The 25,397-nt window shown below is 45.7% G+C and overlaps 1 protein-coding gene across 1 annotated transcript in view; it reads left to right on the top strand.

Moving 5' to 3' along the window:
• The first annotated feature begins 218 nt into the window (after positions 1 to 218).
• LOC141573952 (mitogen-activated protein kinase kinase kinase kinase 1-like) overlaps positions 219 to 25,397 on the top strand; it is a 640,645-nt gene continuing 615,466 nt past the window's right edge. The window contains 19 exon segments of the mRNA XM_074346855.1: positions 219 to 462; positions 631 to 688; positions 801 to 891; positions 1,616 to 1,680; positions 3,121 to 3,176; positions 3,297 to 3,344; positions 3,510 to 3,552; positions 3,646 to 3,718; positions 4,258 to 4,389; positions 4,798 to 4,860; positions 5,089 to 5,170; positions 5,673 to 5,789; positions 6,016 to 6,094; positions 6,599 to 6,701; positions 6,851 to 6,895; positions 7,262 to 7,268; positions 7,639 to 7,698; positions 8,140 to 8,302; positions 8,400 to 8,482. Of these exon segments, the coding sequence (XP_074202956.1) occupies positions 364 to 462; positions 631 to 688; positions 801 to 891; positions 1,616 to 1,680; positions 3,121 to 3,176; positions 3,297 to 3,344; positions 3,510 to 3,552; positions 3,646 to 3,718; positions 4,258 to 4,389; positions 4,798 to 4,860; positions 5,089 to 5,170; positions 5,673 to 5,789; positions 6,016 to 6,094; positions 6,599 to 6,701; positions 6,851 to 6,895; positions 7,262 to 7,268; positions 7,639 to 7,698; positions 8,140 to 8,302; positions 8,400 to 8,482 (1,467 nt within the window). The 5' untranslated portion in view covers positions 219 to 363.

The raw sequence follows: 25,397 nt of genomic DNA on the forward strand, positions 1-25,397 counted from the left end.
ACTACAGTTTTTAGCTGCCACCCAGAACGAGGGAGGGAGTGTTAGGGCACCCCCCCCCACCCCAGGTCATAATTAAGATAGTTTGCATCTGGTTTACATTCAGCCCACGGCCCTGGAGGTGGAGGGGGGTCCCCTGGGTCCCAAGGCAAGCTGCCTCTCACAGGCTTTCAGGGCCCAGGGGACAGGGGGTGGAGCCGGCCGCACAAGCCTGCTGGGGCAGGAAGCCAGCGTGGGGAGGGGGAAGGCCACAGCCAGTGGAGGCAAGACAGTTGCAGGGCCTGTGGGGAGGGAAGGAGGTGCCAGCACTCTGAGCCCTGAGGCCCTGCTGGCCCCTGGGCACAGGCCCAGCTCCGGCCCCCAGGAATGGACCTTGCAGACCCCGACATCTCTAATAGGGACCCCCGGGACCACTATGACCTGCTGCAACGGCTGGGCGGCGGCACCTATGGGGAAGTCTTCAAGGTGAGGAATCCCCTCCTTCTCCATCACCCTCAGACCAGAGATCTTTGGGGTGAGGCCCAAGAAGGGAAGGGGATGCAATAGGGTCCCAGTCCTTGGCTTTGGTTCAAGGATGCTGAGGAGAGCTCAGGCGAATGGAGCCTGCCTGACTGCCAACTTCCCCTTTATAAGGCTCGAGACAAGGTGACGGGGGACCTGGTGGCACTGAAGATGGTGAAGATGCAGCCTGGTGAGGAGAGAACCCAGGAGTGCCTTCCCCACACCCCCACCTCCTGGGACACTGGGATCTCTCCCAGAACCCTTCCCTGCAGCGGCCTTTTCTCTCCGGCCCCTCCTTGCAGATGATGATGTTTCTACACTTCAGAAGGAAATCCTCATCTTGAAAACTTGTCGGCATGCCAACGTCGTGGCCTACCATGGGAGTTATCTCTGGTGATGAGCTTAAGACCTGCCCTGGGACCCAGCCCAGCCCCTACCCCCGAACTCCCATTCCTGACGAGGGTACCCCCTACCCTGACCTCAATCATGGATCCTCATTTTTAACTGGGGCACCCCTAACTGGATCTCCAAGTCACTTCTCTGACCAAAGGATCCCCAAATCTAATCTCCAATCCAGAACTCCCATTTCTTACAAGGGGTCCCCAAAATGGATCCCTTTGTAGTAACCAAACCTGAACCAAGTCCCCTAAAACCAATCTTTCATACTCCTACTCATCGGGTCCCCCGGTTTCACTTTCAGTTCCTTTAATATGAACCCCTAAATTCCCTGACCCTCAAACTAATATCCCAGATACCTCAATAATGACTTCTGTTCCCTATACCTGGCACCTTGGCCTCCTCTGTCGCCTCCGAACTTTCACAGCCTGTGAAGTCTCTACCATGTCTTCTAGATTAGTGTGGAACAGCAGAGGTGCTCTGGCTTAGGAGCCCAAAGACCTGGGTTTGATTCCACTTGACCTTGAACATATTATTTCCTCTCTGAGCCTCAACTTCCCCATCGGTAAAATGGAAATGGGACTGTCTCACTCTGGTGGGCGAGAGAGAGATGGCAGCTCTTACACTGAAGATCTTGTTGAACTAGAACAAGGCAGTGGGCTAGGAGCTGTCCTACAAATGATTTATTACTGCTATTGTGATTGCTCTTGAACTGTTGTAGGCTGCAGAGGCTCTGGATCTGCATGGAATTCTGTGGGGTGGGTTCTCTCCAGGGTGTCTACCAAGGTGAGAGGAGCCCCTGCTCCTCCAATCCACCCCTTCTGTCCCTCTGCCATTGTGTCTCCTGGGACTGCATTTCTGGTCCATATTTCACACAATGAGCCCCTTCTCTGGGCCTGACCTGACCTGGATGATGCTGGGGATGTGACAGAGCAGGCCCTGAGCCCTGTCCCCCAGGACCTGAGAGTCCAGCCCTAGTCTTTTTGCAGGCAGTGACCCCTCCTCCTTCCCCCGCCCCATCTTCCTCTGTGTCTGCTTTTCCTCGCCAAGGTCTACTCACAAATTTGAGTATTTCTGCATTTCTGGCTCATTGTCATTTCATGCCCACATGTTCATTTAAGGAGTGAAGGCATTTCTGATTCTCTCAGCCTCCTTTTCGCTCTCTTGGAGCATTTGAGGGTGGGGGCGGGGTGGGTCTCTGATCACTTCTGGATTACTGATGTGCACCTCTGTCTCTGACCATCTCCCTGTCTCCACAAAGGTCAGGAAAGGAAGGACTTCATTAGGAAGTCCTAGGTGGGGAAACTGAGTCCCACAGAGAGGAAGTGACTCACATCACCAGCTGTCAGACCTGCTCTGTGCCCTCTCTGTGTCTATATTGTCCCCTCGGAATCTCTCTTTCTCGATGTGTCTGTTTTCTCACTTATTGGTCTCTGCCCAACTCTTTCTTTCTCTGCCTCAGTTTGGATCTGTTTCTGATTTTCTGTCCCTGTCTCTGTCTCTCTCTGCCTTTCCTCATTTTAACAAAGTCACATCACCTTCTGCTCAAAGCCCTCCCAAGCCTTCCATTTCCCTCCAACAATAAGCCCAAATTTCGCATCACAGTACTCGAGTCTGACGCCCACAACCACCCCAGGCTGACCCACATTCTCTCCACTCCACCCACTTTGCCATTTTCCAGGCCCACCAGGCAATTTAATTTCCTACCTCCGGGCCTTTGCACTTGCTCATCTTGTTCACGTTGAGTGGGAATGCTCCCATCCTCAACCCCATCACCTTCTCAGAGTTGCCTTCACTGATCACCCAGTATAAAATGTCATACCCCTTCCCACACATATTTCCTGTTGTCTTTTCTTGCTTTTGTTTTTTTCTATTTATTCGCATCTCACATACTGTTTCTTTCCCCTATTTCTCTTGTCTACTGTCCGTTTCCCCCACTGGAATATTCTCTCCACGAGGGTGGGGATCTCTGTCTCTGTGTCCACAGCTGTGTCCCCATTGCCTACCACGGCACCTGGCACACAGTAAATGTGTAGTCGGTTGAATGAATCTATCTCCCTCTAGCCTCTGGTTCCCTGTATTGCTGCCTCTCTCTTTTGCTGACCATTCCTTGTCCCCTCATGTTACCCCCTCCCCATGTGGTACGTGGTGTGGGTGGCAGCCAGGGGCTCCTGGGGCCAGGTTTCCTGGTCCCCATCTGACACCCTGCCGGTGTGACCTTTGCAGTCACAGGCCCCCTGTCAGAGCTCCAGATCAGCTATATCTGCCGGGAAGTGCTCCTGGTGAGGCGATGCTTGGTGGGTTTGGGTGGGGGGAGGAGATGCTTGGTGGGTTTGGGTGGGGGCAGGGCCCTGCTCAAACCCCAGAACACTCACAGCCCCCCTCTCCACCCTCCTCCCCAGGGACTGGCCTATCTACACTCACAGAAGAAGATACACCAGGACATCAAGGTGATCTGGGGGCAGAAAAGTAGCCTTGGTGTGTGGGGGCCTCTGGGAGATGGTAGTGGTATTTGGAGGGCTCAGTCGTTGTGTGACCAGGGAGCAGAGGCAGAGTTGGGCTGGCAGTAGGGAGGGGTGTCTGTGACAGCCTCTGATCCCCCCTCTATTCCCCAGGGAGCCAACATCCCCATCAACGACCCTGGGGAGGTCAGACTGGGTGAGTGTGGCTGGTGGGGGTGGGGAGGGGGACTGGCTGGGAGCCAGAGGGGACAGGGACCGTAGGTCAGTATGTCTCTCCCTCTGCCTCCAGCTGACTTTGGTATATCGGCCCAGATCGGGGCCACACTGGCTCAACGCCTCTCTTTCATTGGGACACCCTACTGGTGAGGGGTGCCTGGCTGGCAGCCAGGGGTGGTGCGGGGTTGGTGGTGGTGGGCAGCGGCTTTCCCCACCATGGATCTCTTGGAATCTCTATCCTGCCTTTTTTTCCTGCCTCTGCCTTTCTCTGTTGAGCGATCTGTGTACTCTGTGGCTCTCCCTTGAGTTTTCCATTTCCCTAGATCTTCCTGTGCATGTCTCCCCTCCACGTGTTTTTCTCAGTGTTTCTGTTGATTTTGATCCTGATCTCTGTCTCTACATATCTGTCCATGGCTGTCTTTTTTGTCTGTTTCAGTCTGTGGCTCTCCCTGTCTCTTTGCCTCTCTCTGTCTATGTTTTCTAGTCTATCTCTGACTCTCTGTCTTTACCTCTCTCCGTCTTTATTTCTGTCTCTCTGCCTCTTTATGTGTCTGCATCCAACTGTCTCTGTGTCCCATTCTCCGGCTCACTCCCTGTCTCTCTCCTGTCCCCCCACCCCCTACCTAGGAGTCTCCCCTCACCTTCATCATGTCACCCCTGGCTCTCTGAGGGTCTCTGCCCCTAGGATGGCTCCAGAAGTGGTGGCCGTGGCCTTGAAGGGGGGATACAATGAGCTGTGTGACATCTGGTCCCTGGGCATCACAGCCATTGAATTAGCCGAGCTACAGCCACCCCTCTTTGACGTTCACCCTCTCAGGTAGGCAGATGTGGCAGGTCCCCCTGGTCCCAGAGATCCCACTCGACTCTGACCCTGAACACCACCCCCCGCCTGATTCCCCACATCAAGACCCCCCTACAGGGGATCCCTCTCCCTTCGAACCCAACCCGAGAACCTCAACCCAGAAAGCATTTTCTCCAGTCCACACCAGGAGCCCCCAGTGCAGGAAGTCCTGTCTTGAGGCTCCCCTGAGACTTCTGGAACTCTGTAACATGATGAGCAGCATCCCCTGGAAGTGGCGTCCTATGCATCGTAAAACCTACCCCTCATTCTCCTCCTGTCCCTCACTGCTCTCTGCTGACCTCAGTGCCATCGGGGGTTCCTCACATCGTGAGATCTGACCTCCACTGAGAAGTCTGAATCCCATGTTCTGTCCTTGCATTCTAGAGATCTCTTCATCATGACCAAGAGTGGCTATCAGCCTCCTCGGCTAAAGGAAAAAGGCAAATGGTAGGAGAGAGTCATGGGAAGGCGGGGGAGAGAGGGCAGAGTCAGGGCTGATGGTCTGATGGGAGGGTCTCTGGTCCCCTCATCCCAGAACTTGCCGTTTGGGGGGGTTATTTATCTATTTATTTACTTTTAGAGGAGGGGGTTGAACCTAGGGCCTCCTGCATGCTAAGCATGCGCTCTAACACTTGAACTGTACCCTCCCCCAGTACTTGCCTTTTTCTTCCCAAGGTCGGCTGCCTTCCACATCTTCGTCAAAGTCACCCTCACCAAGAGCGCCAAGAAACGACCTGGCGCCACCAAGATGCTCAGTGTGAACCTCCCCTCCCTGAGCAGCCTTCCCAAACTCACCCCCTGTGAGAACACCCCAGGGCCTCCCTCGGCTCCCTAGAACACTGATGATTTTATTCCACAGAACGCCTATGGCCCTTTCAAAGTCCCTGCTCCCTCTGAAATCCCCAGGGCTCCGCCTTCCAAGACCCTCCAAATTGTACCCCAGACCTTTCCCCCAAGATATGCTGAGTTCTAAAACCTCACAAGTTGCCAACGGCTTCAGGACCCATTCCTTGGGGTTCTCTGGAATTCCAGGGGACACCCGAGACACCTCTGGAATTCTCCAACTTCTCTGAATTCGTCTGATCCCTTCAGACACCTCAGAATCCCCCAGGTGGCAGCTGCCCAGACTTCCCCACCTTCTTCCTCTATTGGCACCTTCACCGCCAGATTCCCTTAGATGGGTTCTCAAGCCCCTGTGCCAGCCCTCTCCCTGCAGCCCAGCCCTCTGTCTGCTGACCGGCTCCTCCTCCCACCCCCAGCACCGACTGTTGTCCCAGCCCGGGCTAAACAGAGGCCTGATCCTAGAGCTTCTTGACAAACTGAGGAACCCAGGGAAGGGGGCAGCTGTTGGCGAGATTGAAGATGAGGAGCCTGAGGTGAGTGGGCCTTGCTTGGATGACAAAAGCACTGGACGGTCCCCACCTTTGCTCAGGCTGCTCCCCTGCCTGGGGTGTCCTTTGTTGCCTCTCTTAGAAGGAGAAAAGCCAGGGAGCATGGGGGGCTTGGCACAGAGCTGGGGGCACAGAGGTTACGGGAGAGCCGAGGGCTCCAGACTGGGCTGCTGGAGGCCAGTGGGCCTGATGCGGCTGCCGCTCTGCCCAGCTACCCCCCGCCATCCCTCGGCGGATCCGATCCACCCATCGATCCAGCTCTGTGGGGATCCCAGATGCGGACTGCTGTCGTCAGTAGAGAATCCTTAAGCTTTGGAGACCCTTGTAACCCCCTCATCAGATTGCCAGAGACCCCAGAGACCCTCCTCGCTTCTAAACAGACCCTCAGAGGCCCCCCATTACCATCTGATCCCACAAGAGGCCCCAGAGAACCTCATCTACAAAATGATTCTAGAGACCCCTACCTCTCCACTCTGCACACTGACCCCATAAGATTTCCTATAACCACCAGGACTCCCAGAGACCTCAGAAACCTTGTTCTGATCCCAGATACCCAAGTGGAATCTAAAAATAAACACTCTATAACCATGTTGAGCCCCCATCGCCCTGATCACAAATCTTGACCCCAAAATGAGACCCCTGTAAACCAAGATCCCTCCCCTGAAGGGACAGCTCCAGTCCTAAGATCCTGGCTGCAGACCACTCCCCCACCCCAGTTCTATTCTTTCTATTCCCGAATCCATGTCCCCAGCTCACTGTGTGTCACCTGCATACCACCCCACCCCACCTCCTGTGGCGGCACATGGAGTTCAGGAAGCTCAGAGGCATGTAGTCCAGACCCACAGCTGACACGGTGAGATGCCTCCCCACTGCCCCGCCACCCTCCACTCCCCCTGGGCCACTGCTGACTCTTTCCTATCCCACAGGCTCGCTTACAGCCCCTGGAGGCTTCAAGAGCAGCAGTCCTAGGTCAGGGACCCTCAGCGTGGGAGGGGGGCTGGGATATTTGTGGGGACCTCCCGAGGCTCATGCCTGTCCCTCCTCAGGAGGAACCTGTCAGAGTCCGACGAAGACTACGACGACGTGGAAATGTGAGAGAGCACCTCAGACCCCAGCCAGCCCCACCATCCATGACCCCAACCTCAGCCCCTGCTTTCCTTCCACCACTAAGCCCGGAAACCTGGCAGTACACTCAGTACCCACACCTTCCTTCACCCTAAACCTGACCCTCCCAGACCAGCCCCACTCTCCTCCCCACCAACCCTTCACCCCTAACCTCACCCCAACTCAACCCTGGACCCCCTGCCACATCCAAGTCCCCAGCTCGTCCTAGATGTTGCTCCAACACCCAGACCTCAACTGCAGCCATAAACCTCAACCCCTGGCCCTCATCTTTCTTCATCTTCTCACCCAAACTCACACTGAACCTCAGCCCCTGGGAATTCTGCCCCCTCCAGACCCTCAGTCCCAGAACTCAACCTCAACCAGGAGTCAACCCAGGCCCCCATCTCCCTCAGCCCCAGGCCTGGGGGAGATCCATTCCACACATCTCATCTGTAATATACTCCCATGTGGCGTGCCCAGCACCAAGTGAGAACCCGACCCCTAGGAGCTCATAGGACCTGTGTTACTAGGTGGCTGTGATGATGCAGAGACCTAATGCACTGTCAACACTGATATCCAAGAGTTGCTGTTGCTATGATCGTCATGGTTATTAGTCCTTTCACCCTCAGCTCCAGCCCAGACAGAGTCACATCCTGGCCCTCCTGAGCTCAGACCTCCAGCCCTAACCCACCCGAGTACTTGCTCCCAAAACCCTCCTCCCCCGCTTAAGCCATCTGTGTGTTTCTGCCCTACCCTCGCAGAAGATATACCTCCTCCTCTACTCCCCAAGGTAAGGTTCTGGGCAAAAGCTGGTGGGCTGGGGGCCAGGAGGCCAGGGTCCACAGATGGTGGGATACCAAGCTCTCCAGGGCTGGAGTCTAGGACACTAGGTCCCTTGAAGTCTGGGACGACCAGGACGATGATCCCACTGGGATCTGGAAGTGGCATCCCTGAACCTAGGTGTGGGACTCAAAATATTTAGCCTGATGAACACTCATCAGTAGCTGGTCCTCGGAAACTCCTGCTGTACCCAGCATTCCCCCTTTAGTTGCCGGAGTATGTTGATGTTGTTGGGGGGGCGGTTAGAGGGGAAGGCTGGAGTGGTGGTCGGATATTGTGGGGAGGGTCAGACCCATGATGCAGCATCAGTTCTGGCAGAGGCAGACTGCAGGGTGCCCTCCCTCGGAGATCATCTCATGTATTTCCCCACCTTCCCTCCCTGTTTCCAAAGCCCAAGTTCCGTTCTCCATCTGACGATGGTCCTGGGGGGACTGTGGATGAGGGGCAGCTGAGCCCAGGGGTACTGGTCCGCTGTGCCAGTGGGCCTCCCCCCTGCACCCCCCAACTTTGGGCTCCCCCAGCCACCCGAAGCCCCCACCTAACCGCTCACTCAGGTAACAGGGCAGGCTGGGGTAGGAGGTGGGCATAGGTGGGGGTTGTTCAGGGCAGGGGGGGGTGATTTGGGGGCTGATTTTCCCCACCCCATCTCAGAACCTTCCCTCTGGAACCCAGCCCTCCGGGAGCCTGACCAGCCCCCGCTTTTGCCCCCCAAGAAGGAAAAGATGAAGAGAAAGGTGAGGCCAGCTGTGCTGAGGACTCACACCTCTGATCGGGGCTGGGGCTGCCTGGTTGGGGTTGCGGGGCTGAAGACTAATAATGATGACAGGTGACATTTGTTGAGCAACTCCTCTGTGCCAGACCCTGACCTCATGTCTTTACATGGTGTATACCTTCACAGATGGAGATAGATAGCACAGAGATAGATATTGTCCCCCATTTAAAAATGGGGAAACTGAGGCACAGCGGGGTAAGTAGCTTTCGAATGTCATAAACTTTCAGGAGGCAGAGGCAGGATTTGAACCTTGGCACTCCAGAGTCTTAACCACGGCAACTTCCTGTCCCCTCCTCTCTTCTGCTGGATGGGCTGCTGCACTGCCCCTATGGCCCACCCAGGGATGTGCCCTTCTTGTAAAGTTGTTCAATGGCTGCCCTCTCCAGATCCACAGCACGGTGGCCTCGACACACCGTTCCACCAAAGTTGAGCATTCAGGAGAGTCTCAGAGAATGAAAGTCCAGACAGATCATTAAGCTTATCTGTGCTTGCTTGCTGAGTGGCCCAGTGAGGACTGAAAGGGAGGGGGTCAGACTCCAAAGCTCAGGCTTGTCATTCTGTGATGCTGGGCCACTTGCAGAGACATAAGTTACATGAACTTCAACAAAGAAACTAGCAGTGTGTGTCATTTCCACGTTCTTGTGGAATGATGGAGAAATACGATGTGGTTCTAGGATAATTAAATGAATACTTGACTTGTTGAACGACCATGTATAAAGGCACTGACAGATGAGCTGATGTGGGCTTGGAGTAAGACGCTTCGTGGCCAACCCACTGTTAAGTCCTCAGTCACGCCCTCCACAGCAATTCTGTTTATGACAGGAATGAAAATGTGTCAGTATTATGTATTTAATTTGTAGTCACGTGAACACCAGAAGGATAGCAAAAATGACAGACTCATAATTTAAAGTGATGTTCACCCACTAAAATACTGGGCTGAGTTTTCTCCAACTTATTAATAAGAAAAATTCCATACACTTTTAAAAAAGGTTGAAAGAATACTGTAATGAATGCTCAGCTAAGGAGTACTTAGGTTGAACAACATTAGTATTTTATCGGTTTTCTTTACCTGGTTTTCTAAATATTTATTCTTTTAGCAATTTGAAAGCAAGCTGCAGACTTCATAAAATTTGACTGCTGAATACTTCCTTATCTCCTAAAAATAGTCTCCTGTCACTCAAATTCTAACCATCACATCTAAGAAAATTAATAGCAATTCCGTAAGTTTGTGATATCCAGTCCATACTCAAATTTCTTTAATTTTTTATGGTGGTAAAATATTTATAATACAAATACTATTAATTACCCTTTTGCTAATTTTAAGTGTACAGTTCGGTGGCATTAAGTACATTCACATTGTCATGCAACCATCACCACCATCCTTCTCTAGAACATTTTCTTCATCATTCTCAATTCTTGATCCACTGAATTTGATATGAAACTTTGTAGGGGCAGGGCCTATAATCTGACACATGGATCTAAAAGCCAACTTCATAAGCACATGGCTGAGGAGGTAGCAACTTACCTGTGACACGAATAAAAAAAATTGGGGGATTTTAGTCAACAATAAGTTCAATAAGTTTGTGAGTGCCATAGTCCTGGACTCAGGGAAGACTGAAGTCTGCCATTTTCTGCCCTGCTCAGACCCTCCTGGGAGCATCATGTCCAGTTCTGGGCTCCACACCATTTGGTAGTCAGAAAACTCTTGTCAGGAAAATGAAAGGATTTAAAACAGGCAGTCTCTGAGAAAGAGAGGAAGAAATTGGACATTTGAGGCTTGAGGAAAAAAACAAACAAAAACTGTTAACACCTTAAGTAAGAGATGTCATTTCAACTTGCTTGGAATATTTAAAGAACTCCCATTTGGAAGGTATGTTTGTTTTTTCTAAGGGGTAGTTCTCGGGCTAATAAGAGGGAAGTGCTGTGGGGAAGGCTTCAGTTTAGGTGAATAATTTAATCATAATGACGGGAGTTGATTAGAGTGTGGCCTTAGGAAGCAGCCAGTTCCTTGTCACAAGCGGCATCCACTCTAACACTTGGCAGAGGAACTCTAAGCACTGAGTGGCTTTTTAGACTAGAGGACTTTAGGGTCTCTTCTGTACAATGTTTCATTTAGGATTCTTTGAGTTGCAAGAAATAAACCCAGACTACCTCCTTCTCTTGAACTGTTGCATGTGACCAGTGGCAGGACTGAACACTGAAACTCAAGTAGGACAGAGCACACATGCTCGCTCCCCTCTCTCTCCCCTGCCCCCTCTCCAACTTGATGTGTTCTCTTTCTCACTCTGCCCACCCCACCTCTGGCCTCAATTTTTCTCATTGATTTGGCAGCAGCCTGGTTAGAAAAAAACAAAAACAAAAACAAAAACAAAACAGCTGCTGACTATTTCTGATCTTAAGATGGTTGGTTGAAAGATCCTGGAGACAGGCCCTGTGTTACCAGTCATCTCTGGCCAGGGAAAAATGATGATGGACAAATTGGCTGGAGCTGTCCAGTTGTGAGCTCTCTCAGGTAACAAGGGACCCTGTGATGGCAGCTCAAATGCTACGAAGGACAGGGGTGGGCATGGAGACCCTGTCCTGCCTGAAATGATGTGAGGGGCCAGTCCTGAAGGAAAATAGTCCTCTGCAGGGTCCTTCATGGCCACCTCAAGTCACCCTGAAGGAGAAAATGCTGGAAGGTCACCCGGACGCTCCACATGAAATGTTGTAACATAGTTGGGGGCTGCCGGGAAAGCCCTGCTACCCACAGACTGGCCAGGAATGCAGCAAATAAAGTGAGGCTTTCTTTTCTGAGAAATGATGGGGGCAGGGTGCAGCTGTGAGGCCAGGGCAGGGGTGCAGACATTTGAATTGTGACTGAAAGCCAAGGGTGAGGCCTGGGACCCATGAGACCACAGCTGAGATCTTAAGAGTTTTAGTAAAAAAAAGTCCCTGCTTCCTTTACACCCAGGAGAACTGAAGGTCCTCAAGGTGCAACAACAATTCAGTGGTAGAAAAAGTCTTGAACATGGGAGTCCCCTGGCCCCTGATATTTCTCCTACTCTATAAACCATCCTGCCTCTGAGAAATTACCTTATCGCTACCTTATCTTCCTGGCATTTTTGGTTTGAGAAGGACCCAGGCTTGGCTCTCAGAGAGAGGCCAAATGTCCCCAAGCACCAGTTCTTGAGGTCATTGCAAAGACACCCACGGAGGAACTTTCCATTTTAATCTTTGTACCAGTTGTTTGAGTGTCACGTTCATGCACCCTCATTTTGCTATGAACTTATTCATTTTGGGGCAAATTCTACAAGTCACAGCAGGGATTTCAAAGAGAGAACATAAATGCAGGACATGCCCCTGGGAGCTAAGTCCCCGTCCTTGTGCCACTGCCCACCCCCGGCTTTCTACGTCCTGTCTCTGTCTCCCCCACCCCCATCAGCCCTCTAAGGCTGACCTGGAACCAGGACATTTCCAGGAGTGAGGGAGGCAGGCTTTGGGATGAAGGGCTGTTAGTGCAGCTAGGCTGGCGTTTGTATAATCCGTCCCGGAAGTGGAAGTAGGATGATGGCGTTGACGGCGACAAGGATGAAAATAGGTTTCAGGTGGATCTGCTTTGCTGTTCTGACAGCGTCATCTGAGCACCCAGGTAACTAACGAAATGAGAGCTATAGGGAGCGGATGCTGCTGCTTCTCTGAAAACCCATACGGGGAATGCCAACGGTTTGAATGTTTCATTATACTTTATATTTCATAAGATCCTGCAGGGTACAAAAAGAATAAAAAAGTAATGGCTGGAAATGGAGAAGCAGGAGTGATGAGTCCTGGAATTGAAAATAAGCATCACCCTTGGTTACTGTGGGTAAATAATATACTATAAACACCTTGAGAGTGGGGAGTGGTGTGGAAAAAGGCAGTGCCTGAAAGTAGCAGCACTGACATGGCTCTAAATAGGGCTACAAAAAACAATTAGGACAAAAGAGAGACAACTTCACTCTCTCTCCCTGAACACTGATGCCAGAAAATAGAAAAGGGGGGCCCTTTGGGAGAATTTGTTACAGAATATAACTGTGGCTGCAACAAACACGTTCTGGTCTCACAATGAGTTACAGATGAAACCTATGTCTATGACAAATGTGCCTCGTGTGAAAGCCACAGCACTTGAAAATATATGTTTTTTTTTTCCTCCCTGCATCTCTTGATAGGGAACAAATAATCTATGGAAGACATGTCCATGTTCATGCACAGAATAAATCAAGAGTCAGCCCAGCAGGCTTGGGTATGACACGCAGGCCAGTAAAGAGCGCCCACTGCTTTCTGTTCCAGCAATCTGATAGCCTCCTCAAAATTCAAGCCATTCTGTGTGGATATCTGCTCTTGAGGGTAGGCTTCTAGAGGGTGGCAATGCATCTTTTTCATCTGGTCAGCAATGCCAACTTTAGATGACTCTTTGGATTTTGGAACTAAGGCAAAATGTGGGAAGATGTTAGTTTTCCCCCAGCAAAGGTGTGTTTTAAGCACAAAAGGCTACCTGTTGGATACGTGGAGCACCATTTGTGTGGAGAGTGTTGCCACAGGGACCTCAGGGAGGGTAATGTAGACAGTGTGCGATGGGCTAAGGAAGAGACTTTCACATTTTTTGACCTACACTGAACACATTTTATGTGGAGATGCATCACACACACGGAAGGTTTCATGAAACAATGATTACTCTAACTATGTGCAGCACATCTTAATTTTCCCATCCCATGCCATTCCAATTTATTCCATTGCTTGCTTCCATCCTTCCTTCCTCCCTCCATCTCTTTCTCTTCCTTCTGTATATTAAATTGGTTGTGGCTTAGTGTTTGAACAGCTCTGCACTAGGGGACATGAAGAGACACAACAGAGCATCTGTGTTCTATCCAACAAGCTGACTGTAAGCCTTAGGAGGGAAGAATTATCCCCAAAACCTAGCTCAGGGTATAGTGTGCTGCAGATACTAAAGAAATGTTCCTTATCAACACCATCTACTAATTACTTGACCTTGGGCAAATCATCAACTGTTCTGTGCTTCTATTTTCTCATCTGTTAAAAGATACTAATAATACTTACCTCTTGGCATTGTTGTGAGGATGAAAGGATTTAGAACAGTGCTTGACATGTAGTTTGTCATCATTTTTGTTGGTAATCTTATGATTAAAGACGCGGTGGTAAATGCTGTCAGTTCTCGCCAATTTACTTGGCTATTCTCTCATTCATCCATTTCTACAATGCCTTCTAAGTTCCCTGAACAATGCTAAGCATTTTGCATTAGTTACTCTTGTTATCATCTCAATAATTCTATGAGGCAGGCACTGTTAGTCTCAGTTTATAGGTGAGGCTTAGAAGGGTGAGCTACTTGCCTAACATAGCTAGCCCGTTGCACCAGGTCTAGATGACTCAAAAGCCTGAGACAAATGGAGGCAAGTGAAGTCGAGTAGAGGGTGTTTCAGGCAGATAGATTTGCACTTGAAGAAGTTTAGGGACGGGGTCCTAATACTTTATTTTGTATTTGTTGTTTCCCCTCTCATCTTCATGAACACTTGAATTGGATGAGTGTAAGGAAGGTAGCAAGATACACTTCATTTGTGACATAAGAAAGAAACAAGAGAAGTCTTGGTTATCTTTTTTTCAAGCTCCCATACAACTACTCTCTTTCAGAAGCTGCTTCTCCTCAGTGCTGTGGGTGTGATCCTGCTTGGTGAGCAGATTAGAGTCATCCTGAACGGAATACTGCTCCAGATTTGATGGAGGTCAAGGAAATGTGGCAAGAGATAGGTTCTCTGCAAAGCAGGAACAAGAGACAGCCTAGGTCAAATGGGGAAATCTGAGACAATGGAGTACCAAGTGAATAAGAACATTTAAATGGTTACGGTTCTGGAACTGGTGTTGTCAGGGAGTGCGGCTGGACAGGCAGTGACTGATTTCCCAGAGTGGGTTTTATCTGCCCAGTTAGAACTTGTGAGGGGCTGGGGCTACCCCATCTTTGGCCTAAACCTTCATTTTTGAAACCCAGCTTTGATAAGGGTGGCCATTATAGACACCATGTTCAGAATTTGGTAGCTCTTTCTTCATGCAGATTTCCACTCCTTATTAATTATATCTTACCTTCTTATTGAAAATTTCTTTTCCAATTTATATCCTCAGTGGAGTGAAGCACATTTTCACATGTTATATGAAAATATTTCATATTTATTGCACTTCCTGCCTGGTTCACCAGATGAGATTTAAAAAGCAATTCACTCTTGGTTCTCTTGGAGGAGACTGAGGGCTGTCTGCCTGGTGACCGTCCAGTGTGGTATCACGGGAGAAGAAGTTGCACTTAATGTCACATGGGCTGTTTCTGAAGGAAATGGATGAGGTGTTCTTAATTTATTAACTGGACCATTTGCAGAGTGAGAAATCCTCTCTTGTGGAAACATGAATGGAATTTCCTTCCTAAGGATGTTCTTGTTAGAAGCTTTTCACCCTACTCTGGCTCTCCAGCAAAGTCTGCGGACTTTTTTCCTGATGCATCCTTGACCCATCTAAAATTATGTCTTTCCTACTTGAAACCCTAAAATTAACTGCTCTTTGACATGAGTAGCTTTCAGGATCTGGTACCTTCTATACACCGGACAGCTCTGCTATTATCAACCCCCCCTCCCATTTCCTAGTGTTGCCGAGTCCAAACTCATTCTGCTCACCTCATGACAGGCCAATAAATCAGGAGACGAGGTGTCGGGGCAAGGAATAGCGACTTCATTCAGAAAGCCGGCAGACCCGGAGGATGGCAGACTAACGTCTTGGAGAACCGTCCTGCTCTAGTCAGAATACAGGCTCCTTTTATACAAAAAATAAGGGAGGGGGAGGGAAAATAAGGGAGGGGGTGTGGCTTATTGTTGTAATCCTCTTGCTGCAGGCATTCTTGTTCTTGCAGCCATCCCCGTGGTCTAGGTCACGGTGTCCCTGTAAACCTCCAACAAAACAAAGGTTATTCTCTACTACACTAGGCTGCTTCCAGGCAGCCTCTCACCATTCTTATCAAACCACCAAATATCCCCACATATGTGTGTGTACCTATTCAAAATATTGAACCTGGCACACCATGAATTATGGTCACTGACATTAACAAACTACACAGTATTGACTGACTAATAGCCTAGCTCATTAGTATTTTGTATTAGCATTCCAAATCATAAATATCTGGGGAAAAGGAGGTATTTCTTAGCATTCCCTATTGGTAAGAATGGAAAGTTTGGGACCAGAATTCCTGGACCGCCCTGCTCATCCTTAACTCTTTCCTTTCTGCTGGGGGCCACCTCTCCCTCAGCTGGGAACTCATGGACTCCTGGCTGCTTTGTGAAGCTCTTCTTTCCCCACTGGTCACTGTCACTGCCAGCAGTTTTATTTTGCTGGTTTCTCTGAGCTAACTTTTTTTAACCTATGGAATGCCCTTGCCTCCTTCATTGTCCCTTTTTCTGCTAGCCTCTAGTGGGTCACCAGACAGAGTTGCAGGGGAATATATAAGTTTACTGAAGAGCTTGGGGAAATTAAAGAATATGGCAGTGACTTAGAAAGAGTATGTGCAGTTCCCCTTTAAATGTGACATTTACCAAAACCCTGTCCATTTTCTAAGGGAGAAGCACTCAAAAGTTAAACCTTTCGGAGAAAGTTCTCTCTAACAGGGCTTCTTAAAATCAACGCCATTGATATTTTGGGCCAGATAATCCCTTGTTGTGGGGGCTGTCCTGTGCATGGTAGGATGTTCAGCAGTATCCTTGTTTCTATTCAGGGGATGCCAGTAACACTTTCCCAGTTATGATGACCAAAAATGTCTCCAGACTCTACCCAGAATCCTCTGGTAGAGAACCACTGCCCTTTAGACTTACTCTTCAAAATATGGTCAGCAAAGCAAGTGGCAGCATCATTGCCTGGGACCTTGTTAGAAACGCAGACTCTGGCTGTGCCTCACGTGTACTTCAACAGGATCTGCATTTTGACAAGATCCCCTTACGTGTGCCTTAAAGTTTTGAAGCCCAGCCCTAGAAAATGTCTCGCACTTGCTACTTTTTCTGCTCTGTTTTCAACTCCATCTTTCACTGAGATATCTTGCTAACCTTTCCTGGATAAATTTCCACCTTTTGCAAAATTCCTCAGGCTGCTCACAAGTATTTATGTTGATTCAAGAGCCATCGCCTTCCCCCTTCTTTCCAGCAATCTGTCCCCTCAATTCTGAGTTACTAAAGCTATAACAGTGTTCAAGAGGCTCTAGAATAATATTCCAGAAAATGAGCCTGAGCTGGGGAGGGGAGGAGGAATTTGGGTCAACAAGCCTGTAAAAATAGCTCAGATGGGTATTGACCACTCAATGTCTGTCCACTTTGATGTTTCCTGGCTCGTAGGATTTGAAATTAAGCCTAGGCTGATTCTTCAGTTAAAACTATCATCCTTCTTCAATTGACATTACACTTTGTACTCTATGAAATTCAGAATCTGTGAACTGGCAGTGGGAAACACTGAAAGTCTATCAATCTTTTACCAATGACTCGCCTCATTTCCAGCAGTCTTTAGGTGTTCAGAGTACAATAACATTGGTTAACACTCTTTCTCAATGAATTAATTTACACACTTGAATACTGAACCAGCAGTGCTAATCTACCTATCTTATTTTGATACCTAATATCCAGTTTCCTTTTTAAATTGTTTGGTCATCTATTTTAATACTATTGAAATTTAGAACTGGGGCATAACTTTTAGTCACTTTCACATATTTATATTCTGCATCTCAGTTCATAGATTGTTATTTAGCAATTAAGGCAACAAATAGAATACACACACACGTGCGCGTGTCAGTTGCTGGGAGACAATGTGCAAACTGGGAGCCATGTAATTATAGACTTAACAGAACTGGGTTTAGAGTGAGGCAAGAAAACTTACCTAGGGCGCAAACACTCTCTCTCAGCTTCCTGAAAATGCTGACTCTAGTTCTCGCCTGAGACCTAGTATCTCCATTCTGTGAGTGGCATGTCTTCTTTTAGAGTCATTTCTGTATCATCAAGGTTATGGGTAACAACGAATTTTCCTATTGTTTCTAGATTTATGCTGTGTTTTTTGTTCCCTACACTATCTTCCTAGTTTCAATCCCTAGTCTTTTGATTTCATGAAGGTGGGCCATCCTGGTGTTCTGTCTCCAGTGAAGATAACTCCAGTAACCTGAAGATTAGGAAAGATATGGTTCAGAAGATCAGATTTGGAATGTTCTTGCCCAGATTCATTATCTCCATGTGCCAGTTATCAATATGTTGCTTTCTCAGTCCAAACCCACCCTCCTTTGTTCTGATTTCTGATACTGAATCTGGATCCTATACAGATTTCTCTTTCACCACCTAGCTTCATGTTAAGCTTTATCAGTGGAAGATGCTGGAGGAACTCTCCAAGCACTCCTGTTTCTGTTGCTTTTCTTCTTGCTTCTGTAGGGAAGTGGCTGGCAGATACCTTCATGTGAGAGACCAAGTGATGCACATTCTCCAGCAAGTTTTACTGGCACTTTGACCAGCATCTTCTCAGAGAGTCTTGCAGGCACCCCAGCAAGTGACTTCTCGGTGAGGATTACCAGCACTCCAGTGGGCAGCTTCCTGGACAGTGCAGTCAGGGAGACCCACTAGCGTTCACCCACGGCAGTGCCCCCCGACCCAGCAGGTTTCTCTGGCACTCCAGCAGGCTCTTTCCTGCTTGCCAGTCCCAGCCTGTGGTACCTCAGTGAGCTTCAGTGTCATCTGGTGGGCCGCGGCCACACCGTCTGCAACAAGGTCTCATTCTTAGCCTTGAGGGTAGAGGGATGGGGACTTCCAAGTTTGTTTCTTTCTTGAATATTCTCTCTCATTCTTAGGAGTAGCAGCTACTCCCATGATCTCCTCTTCCAGTAATCTTTAGGATTCTCTTTACTCCTCTTAGTATTAATCCTTTTTGTCTATTTAATAACTCTGTATGTTACATTTTTCTGTTTAAATTACTGCTGTAGTTTCTGTCTCCTAATTGGACCCTGACTGGTTCATCCTCCAGTTCAGAAGAGACGTTATACTAAAACCTGAGCCTACTCTGCTTTTAGAAGGCATCCACAGGAGAGATAGGGCTCTTATAAGGATCCACACCCATTTTCTTGTAGCTAGGTTAGAAATGGCCTTCTCTGAATGGAACCTCTAGGAAGTAATGAGGAGTTCATTAAAAGGTGGTGTTCACCAGTAAATCTTTGTTACTTCAGCTTGTCTTTCTGGGTCTTTGCCTAGACATGCTCTCCCCTTCTCTGGTTCTGACTGTAGTATAACTACTGCCAATCTGTTTGGACCTTATCTGCAGACCTTTGATTAAGCCTGAGGCTTTCCCTGAGATTAACTATCTGTAGATAATAGATACCTGTCTGTCTATAGATAATCTCAGGGAAAGTCTAAATTATTTAAATGCATAAATAATTTCTATATATATATATAAATGTATAAATAATTTTAAATGTATAAATAATATATATATATATTTATATACATATATATAATCAAGATTTCCATGGAGGAAATCACAGATTCTGTTTTTTAAGTTTGTTCCATTTTATTTTGTTTTTGACAATACAGAGTCACTGGAATTGTTTGTCCATGGTTTTCTGCTCTCAATGTAGAGTCTTTTTGAATAAGTGCTTGCATGTGTCCAGTATTAATGTTTTCATGAGTAACCATTCTGAGAATGATTAGCTAACCATTCTCATATTGCTTATGAGGCTTAATGGAAAAACGGAAGATTTTTTCCATTCTTCAGCTATGATTTTCTTGCTGGTTGGGTCAAGAGGCCATCTGATTTACAGAGTTTTTGAGTATTAACTATCACAGGACTCTAACTAAAGTGATGGGCTTGAAAACATACATCGGCTTTACCATGTCCTTAATTCTGAGTTTGGATGCAGCTAAAATAGGGGACATTAATATATTTTAGTTTACACGGTTAGAACTAGGTCTCATACTTAATATGCCTATTTATGAAAAATAAACTATATATCAGCATTTGAGCCAATGGCTTTAGCCCAAATTTATCACAGTAAAATATTGCAGTACTGGTTTCTGATTGATAACCTTCATTAAAGGACCACATGCCTTCCAATATGTTCTTGGCAAGTGTACCTTAATTATTTTATTTTCCTGTCAATAAAATTGGCATAGAATTATATTTTGGGGGTCTATATATGGGCTGCATATATATTAGATGCAAAATGTTATTACTAATAATAGATACACTGAAGTTGGAGGGTTGACAATGATCTAAACTCACATACTAGCTTTAAAACAGCAGCTCAGGTAATGTTTAATAAAGTGGCTTTCATGATTTACTGTATTTCTTACTCTAAACTTTTCCATGAGTGTTTTCATTTGTATCTCAGGATCTTATGGTAGCCTGTGTTATCCATCACTATTACACTGTCACTCCAAGAAGAGATAAATGTTCCATATAGACTAATCTGATACAGATATCCTATTGGAATAATTTCCTTAATGTTGTGTCATTTCTAGATTGTGAAGATGTAAAATACAGGCAGAAGTGAATTTTTTCCATCTTTGTGGTCAGCAGCTTCATTCACTGATTTTGCATCTTAGATATGCTTTAGTGTGGTACAACCATAAAAAGTCACATGTCAAGTAAAAACAGCCTGAAAAATGGTGATTTCTTGCTTGTGGCATTAGTGCTCTTATGGAACAGTTTCTGTGTTTTGAAAAACAATAGAGTTTGTTATGAAAATGAGTTTCCCCAGAGAGTGCCACATGACCGTAGGCTATTAATTATACACTTTTATTGTTATCTTTTGTTCAGAACAGTAGTGCTCCTGAGGTCCTGTGGAACTTTTCTCCCATGAGATCATGTCGAGTTTTGATTAAGCATCATTATATACAGTTCATTAACAATGTATCTTAAAATGAGTTTTTGATTGAACATTTTTATTGGCCATTTACTATAATTGATGGATTCTGTTGAAATTTCACATAGAAAATTTGCCAGGATGGTTATGGTATTTTTCATTATATATCATCATGCCCTTTTCCCCTAAAAGAACCCAAGTTTCTTTTAAAAAAATTAACTTCCAAAAATGAGATATTGATCTATTGCCAAGGCAGTTGTTCCTTCCATAGTTCAATTAGGAGAGAAACAGAAACTGGTAATATTAAATAGAAATAAGAAAAATTGGGGAAATTAAATAATCCTATTAACACAGCCCTATTTTCCCTGGGGCTCAAGTCACTCTTTAGGAGAGAAAATGAACTCTTTCAAGTTGATAAGCATCCTTTTAATGCAAAACTGAACTTGATCTGTTTCACTGGAGTCTCCAATATCACAGCATTAATCATAGTGTTTACAGCTTCTGTTCTGTAATCAAAGGGTTAAAAGGAATTTGGCAGTTGGTCAACTCATTACTTTTTCTAATACCTTTACATTTAAAGAAAATTAGAAATCTCTTAGAAATTGTTTATGTGTTAGTAAAAACTGCCCTAGAATTTTTTTTTTTTTTATACTGAATCTATTGTCACTGGAGGTGTTCAAGCAAATACTGGGTTGGGTACACACTGGGAAGGAGAAAATGGTAACACAGGTCATCTTTAACATTTCTTCCAACTCTAACCTTTTATAAATTACTCATCTGATAACAGCTAAGACATAGGACAAAGATAGAAAAAGAAGAGGGAGAGAAGTTTGAAGACTGATACTGTTTGGCTTCAGGCAAGTTACTTACCTTCTCTGGGTTTCAGTTACTTTAACTGTGATAATAAGGAAATTGAATTCAGTGATGTCAAAGGTTCCTTCCTACTGGAGTATTCCGTGATTCTCTATTTTCCAAGTGACTGAGGAATAAGTGACAGTCTTTCAAGAACCTATTTTTCATTCAGGAAACACCAGACACTTGGGGCGATGGAGCCCACTGACAAATGTTGGCAAATTTATAAAATTCCAATGAATTGACAGTTTTGGTATCTATTATGTTAACATATTTCTACATTATCTGTCTTTTCATGTAGATTTCCTCCTGCTGAAAATATGAATAAGAAAAAAAAATAAAGGAAAGAAATTCTCTTTATAACTATTTTCTTCTTTGAAACAGCAATTACTGCTGCCACAGGAAGCTTCTGTGAGCTGGAATGTGCTTTGTCATTGTCATCACAGACAAAGGGTCAAATTAAAGACAAAGGGTCAAGTTGTAGGTGCTGAGCATGGGATATTTTTCAGGAAAGAGAGAGTGCTCATCATTGCTTACTTTCCCAAATCTCACTGATTGATTGTCATGATCCTTCTTTTCATATCTGTTTTACTCTCTTCCCCTGAACATGGGGACTATTAGCTCACAAATTCACTTCTAACCCTGGTGAAATCACATAGTTTGAACTGTTAGACTTTAGTCCACCACCCAGATATTTGTTGGGGAGCCAAAAGTGCTCGGTCTTCTGAATCTGAAAGAAAAGGAACCCGAAATGTCAAGTACATATTTTATCTGCTGCAGAACTCTGTATTGCTCCTCTTTCTATTTCTCTGTCCCAACATCCTACCCCTTTAAACTGCAAGGCACCACTGCAACAAAGGAAAATGTGCCAGGAATGTACTAAATTATGATTATTCAGTCATTATTCACTCAATAACATTGAGTGGACCACCCTTCCTCATTAACTTGTATCTCAGAATTTATCGATTTTTACCTTAAATAGTGGTTAACTAGGACACTTTCTCTCTTTTCCACATCTTGCCCTATCTTGCAATTTAAGTGGGAATAACATTATGGAAAAATAATAAATTTAATCCATTGTAACATCAAGTTCAGTGGGTGAAACTTAAACATGGGTCAAGTTTAAGACTATATTGAAGTTCATTCACATGATATATTGATTTATTTCCCATATGTGAGGTGAATGAACAAAGTGGCTTTGTGAGCATTTAATGTTTTAACCACATGGAGGAGAATACTATTTCTCCTTAAGTGTAAAACTAAGTGATAAGATACATTTTATGGCCCATTTTATTGTGGGTGAGGGTCTACTGCAACAGTAAGAAGTCTCTACCCCATAGTAAAACTTACATATTTGGGTGAAAGAAAAAATCCAGAGTCAAGATAGCAGCTTGAACATTTGTTGTTGTTCTTGGCCGGAAAGGGAAGAAACAGACTACTGTGAATCTGTGCATCATCTGCTAAACCGCTTAGTGCACAGATCCTGTGGATTGAGATTGTATTCTTCATGTAGACAGAGAAGGGTATGAAAACAGAGTTCGATGACCCAACCTGGGAATAGGATGGAAAGACCAAAGTGTCTTGTCTTCACACCAGCAATAAGGCATTCTGGGGAAAGTACAGAGCTTGCTAGTTAATAGTCCCGGACTCTAGCCTTCAGTCTGTCTTGAGCATTTGTGTGCCCTAGGCAAGCTAACTCATCTCTTTCAGCGTAACTTTCTTGGTCAGCATGTAGACGAGGAATGGAGACATCCTTGACATCTCTGGCGCAGCGCCTAGCATCCAGCAGGCACGCGCAAAGTAGTCATAGGTTCTGAATCTTTCTCGCTTTCTCACCCACAAAGTGAGGGATTTGATCTATAACACAATCATTTTCAAGTACTTGTTTTTTTTTTTGAAGCAGTAGAAGCTTTTGAATACCACCAACAAATTTTACATGGAATCCCAATACATTAAACAGATGAAGCTAAACTGTTCTGATTGGAGTGAAAGTCCAGAACTACCTTCACTGGTCCTTTGTGTTTATTATGCCAGGAGTTTGACGTCCATTCAAGCTTTCACTCACTGCGTGTGTGGGAACTGCGTGTGCACATCCATGCACTCGTGCACAGGCAATCACAAAGCTTTTCAGCACCTTTAAATCATTAATTATTTCTTGGGCCAATACATATTCCTTGTGGGTTACTCATGTCAGTGGTCTAGTTTTCCACCTTCTATTTCCCCAAGGTAAGTCCCCTGACAATTTATGATGAAAGAGGGTTCGTATTGATGTAGTGAATGATGATGATCCTTTGAAAATGTGTTGGCAGTCACACTTGCAAATAAAGAGTGGCACAGCCAACTGCAGGCAAGCCTGATTCAGGCGGGATCCTATAATGGGTATCATCTATCTGTGCCACTGACTGTGGGTGTTGGAGTTTTTACTAAAATTACCATTTGGGGCCCTCCCTGTTCAGATATCTATTTTTAACAATACACGAAAAGTTTCTTTTAATTCAAGACTATATAAAGACAAAAGAAGCATTTGGTTTAGCATAAATCCTAGCATCGTAATAACTGTATATATTTTACTAAATATTTAACTTACTTCTATGACATCTATACTTAGCAGCGAAGCTCTGTTGGGAGAGCCTTCAGACTCAGACTAAACTGATTTTAAATCCCAGCTCTTTTCATTTGTTAGCTTTGTGAACTTGAGCAATTATTTTATCCTTGCTAAACCACAATTTCCTCATTATTAGTGGAAATGGAAATGAGAATTCATTCCTCTTTTAGGTTGCTATGAGACTTAAAAGAAAAAAACAAAATCCATTCTGGAGCCCAACAATGGACTCAGCTCACAGTAGATGCCCAACATCTATTAATTCATTTTTGATTAAGAGGTGATGTGGTGCTGATGTTGACTGACAGTCCATCCTCAGCCCCAGACTGGTGAGACTTGAGAACCAAATATGGCCAAAGAGCGACACCAGGACAGCTTGGCTCCCTAGCTTATTTGATTCTTCTCTTTCTACCTCTGTGTCAGTTACTGATCATTGCATCTTGAGCTGACTTGGATTTTTATGCTAATTTACAAAGATTCTCTGGTTCTTTGTTGTTTGTTGTTAAATGTTTACATACCACCAAGATGTAAATGTCTGCATTAACTCCAAGCCTATCATCCTCTCAGCCTCTAATGCTATTGCACAGATTCACACAGTCAAAGCAAGAAGAAATCAGCTTTCTTTCAAAGTGTGCTCTGCAAACTATCTGCTATTATCATAAGCTTACTTAGGTATGTGCCACCTCTCTCTCTCTCTCTCTCCCTTTCTTTAGCTTTCCTCATTAGACATTTTTTAGGTAGTAATGACTCCAATTTATATACCTCATGAAAATTTTTGCTCTTCTGTGTCGACAGCACTAACTATAGAATTAAACTCTTACAAATTTAACATGCAGACAAGACATTATTAAATGTGCAGAGCCTGATTTAGTAGGTCTGGTGTAGAGCCTGAGATTCGGTGTTTCTAACAAGCACCCTGATGGTGTTCACACTGTTGATCCACAAACCTCAGTTTAGGTAGCAAAGGTCCAGGTACATCCCAGGCCACCTTGTCAATCATCCACTATTGCCCCTCCTCCATCTCTTCTGCCCATCCAATTAGAATAAGCAGAGTTGGTTTTTCGTTTAGTTTTGTTTATGTATGTATTCCATTTCCTGGCCATGTTTGAAATACAAACAGATCCAAGAAAACCCTATTGCCAATTTGGAAATTTTTAGCTGTTTATCTCCAAAAATTATTTTCTAAAGGAAAAAAAAAAAAGCCAACAGAAACAAACTCACAACTTTATGTCAGTTTTCAATGATGACCTCCTTTTATGAGATTGCCTTCTTTGCAAATTCAATCTTTTTTTTTTTCCTTTGGCCATCTTGTAGGTTGATTTCCTAACTACAAAGAAAGTGAAAAGCCCTTATGGAAAAAAAAAAACCATTCTTATGACTCTGAAAACTATTAAAGTAACATTGGCATGTGATTATGGCCAGTCATCCATAGGCTGAGCATTTATAATAACAAGAACTCTTCCTTCCCAACTTCTTTTCAACAGTGAGCTATCTGTGAGTCCTATTTTATCAGTGAGAATGATGCGGACGTGAACTGGGACT

Source organism: Camelus bactrianus, chromosome 18 (assembly GCF_048773025.1).
Source record: "Camelus bactrianus isolate YW-2024 breed Bactrian camel chromosome 18, ASM4877302v1, whole genome shotgun sequence".
Taxonomy (NCBI): Eukaryota; Metazoa; Chordata; class Mammalia; order Artiodactyla; family Camelidae; genus Camelus; species Camelus bactrianus.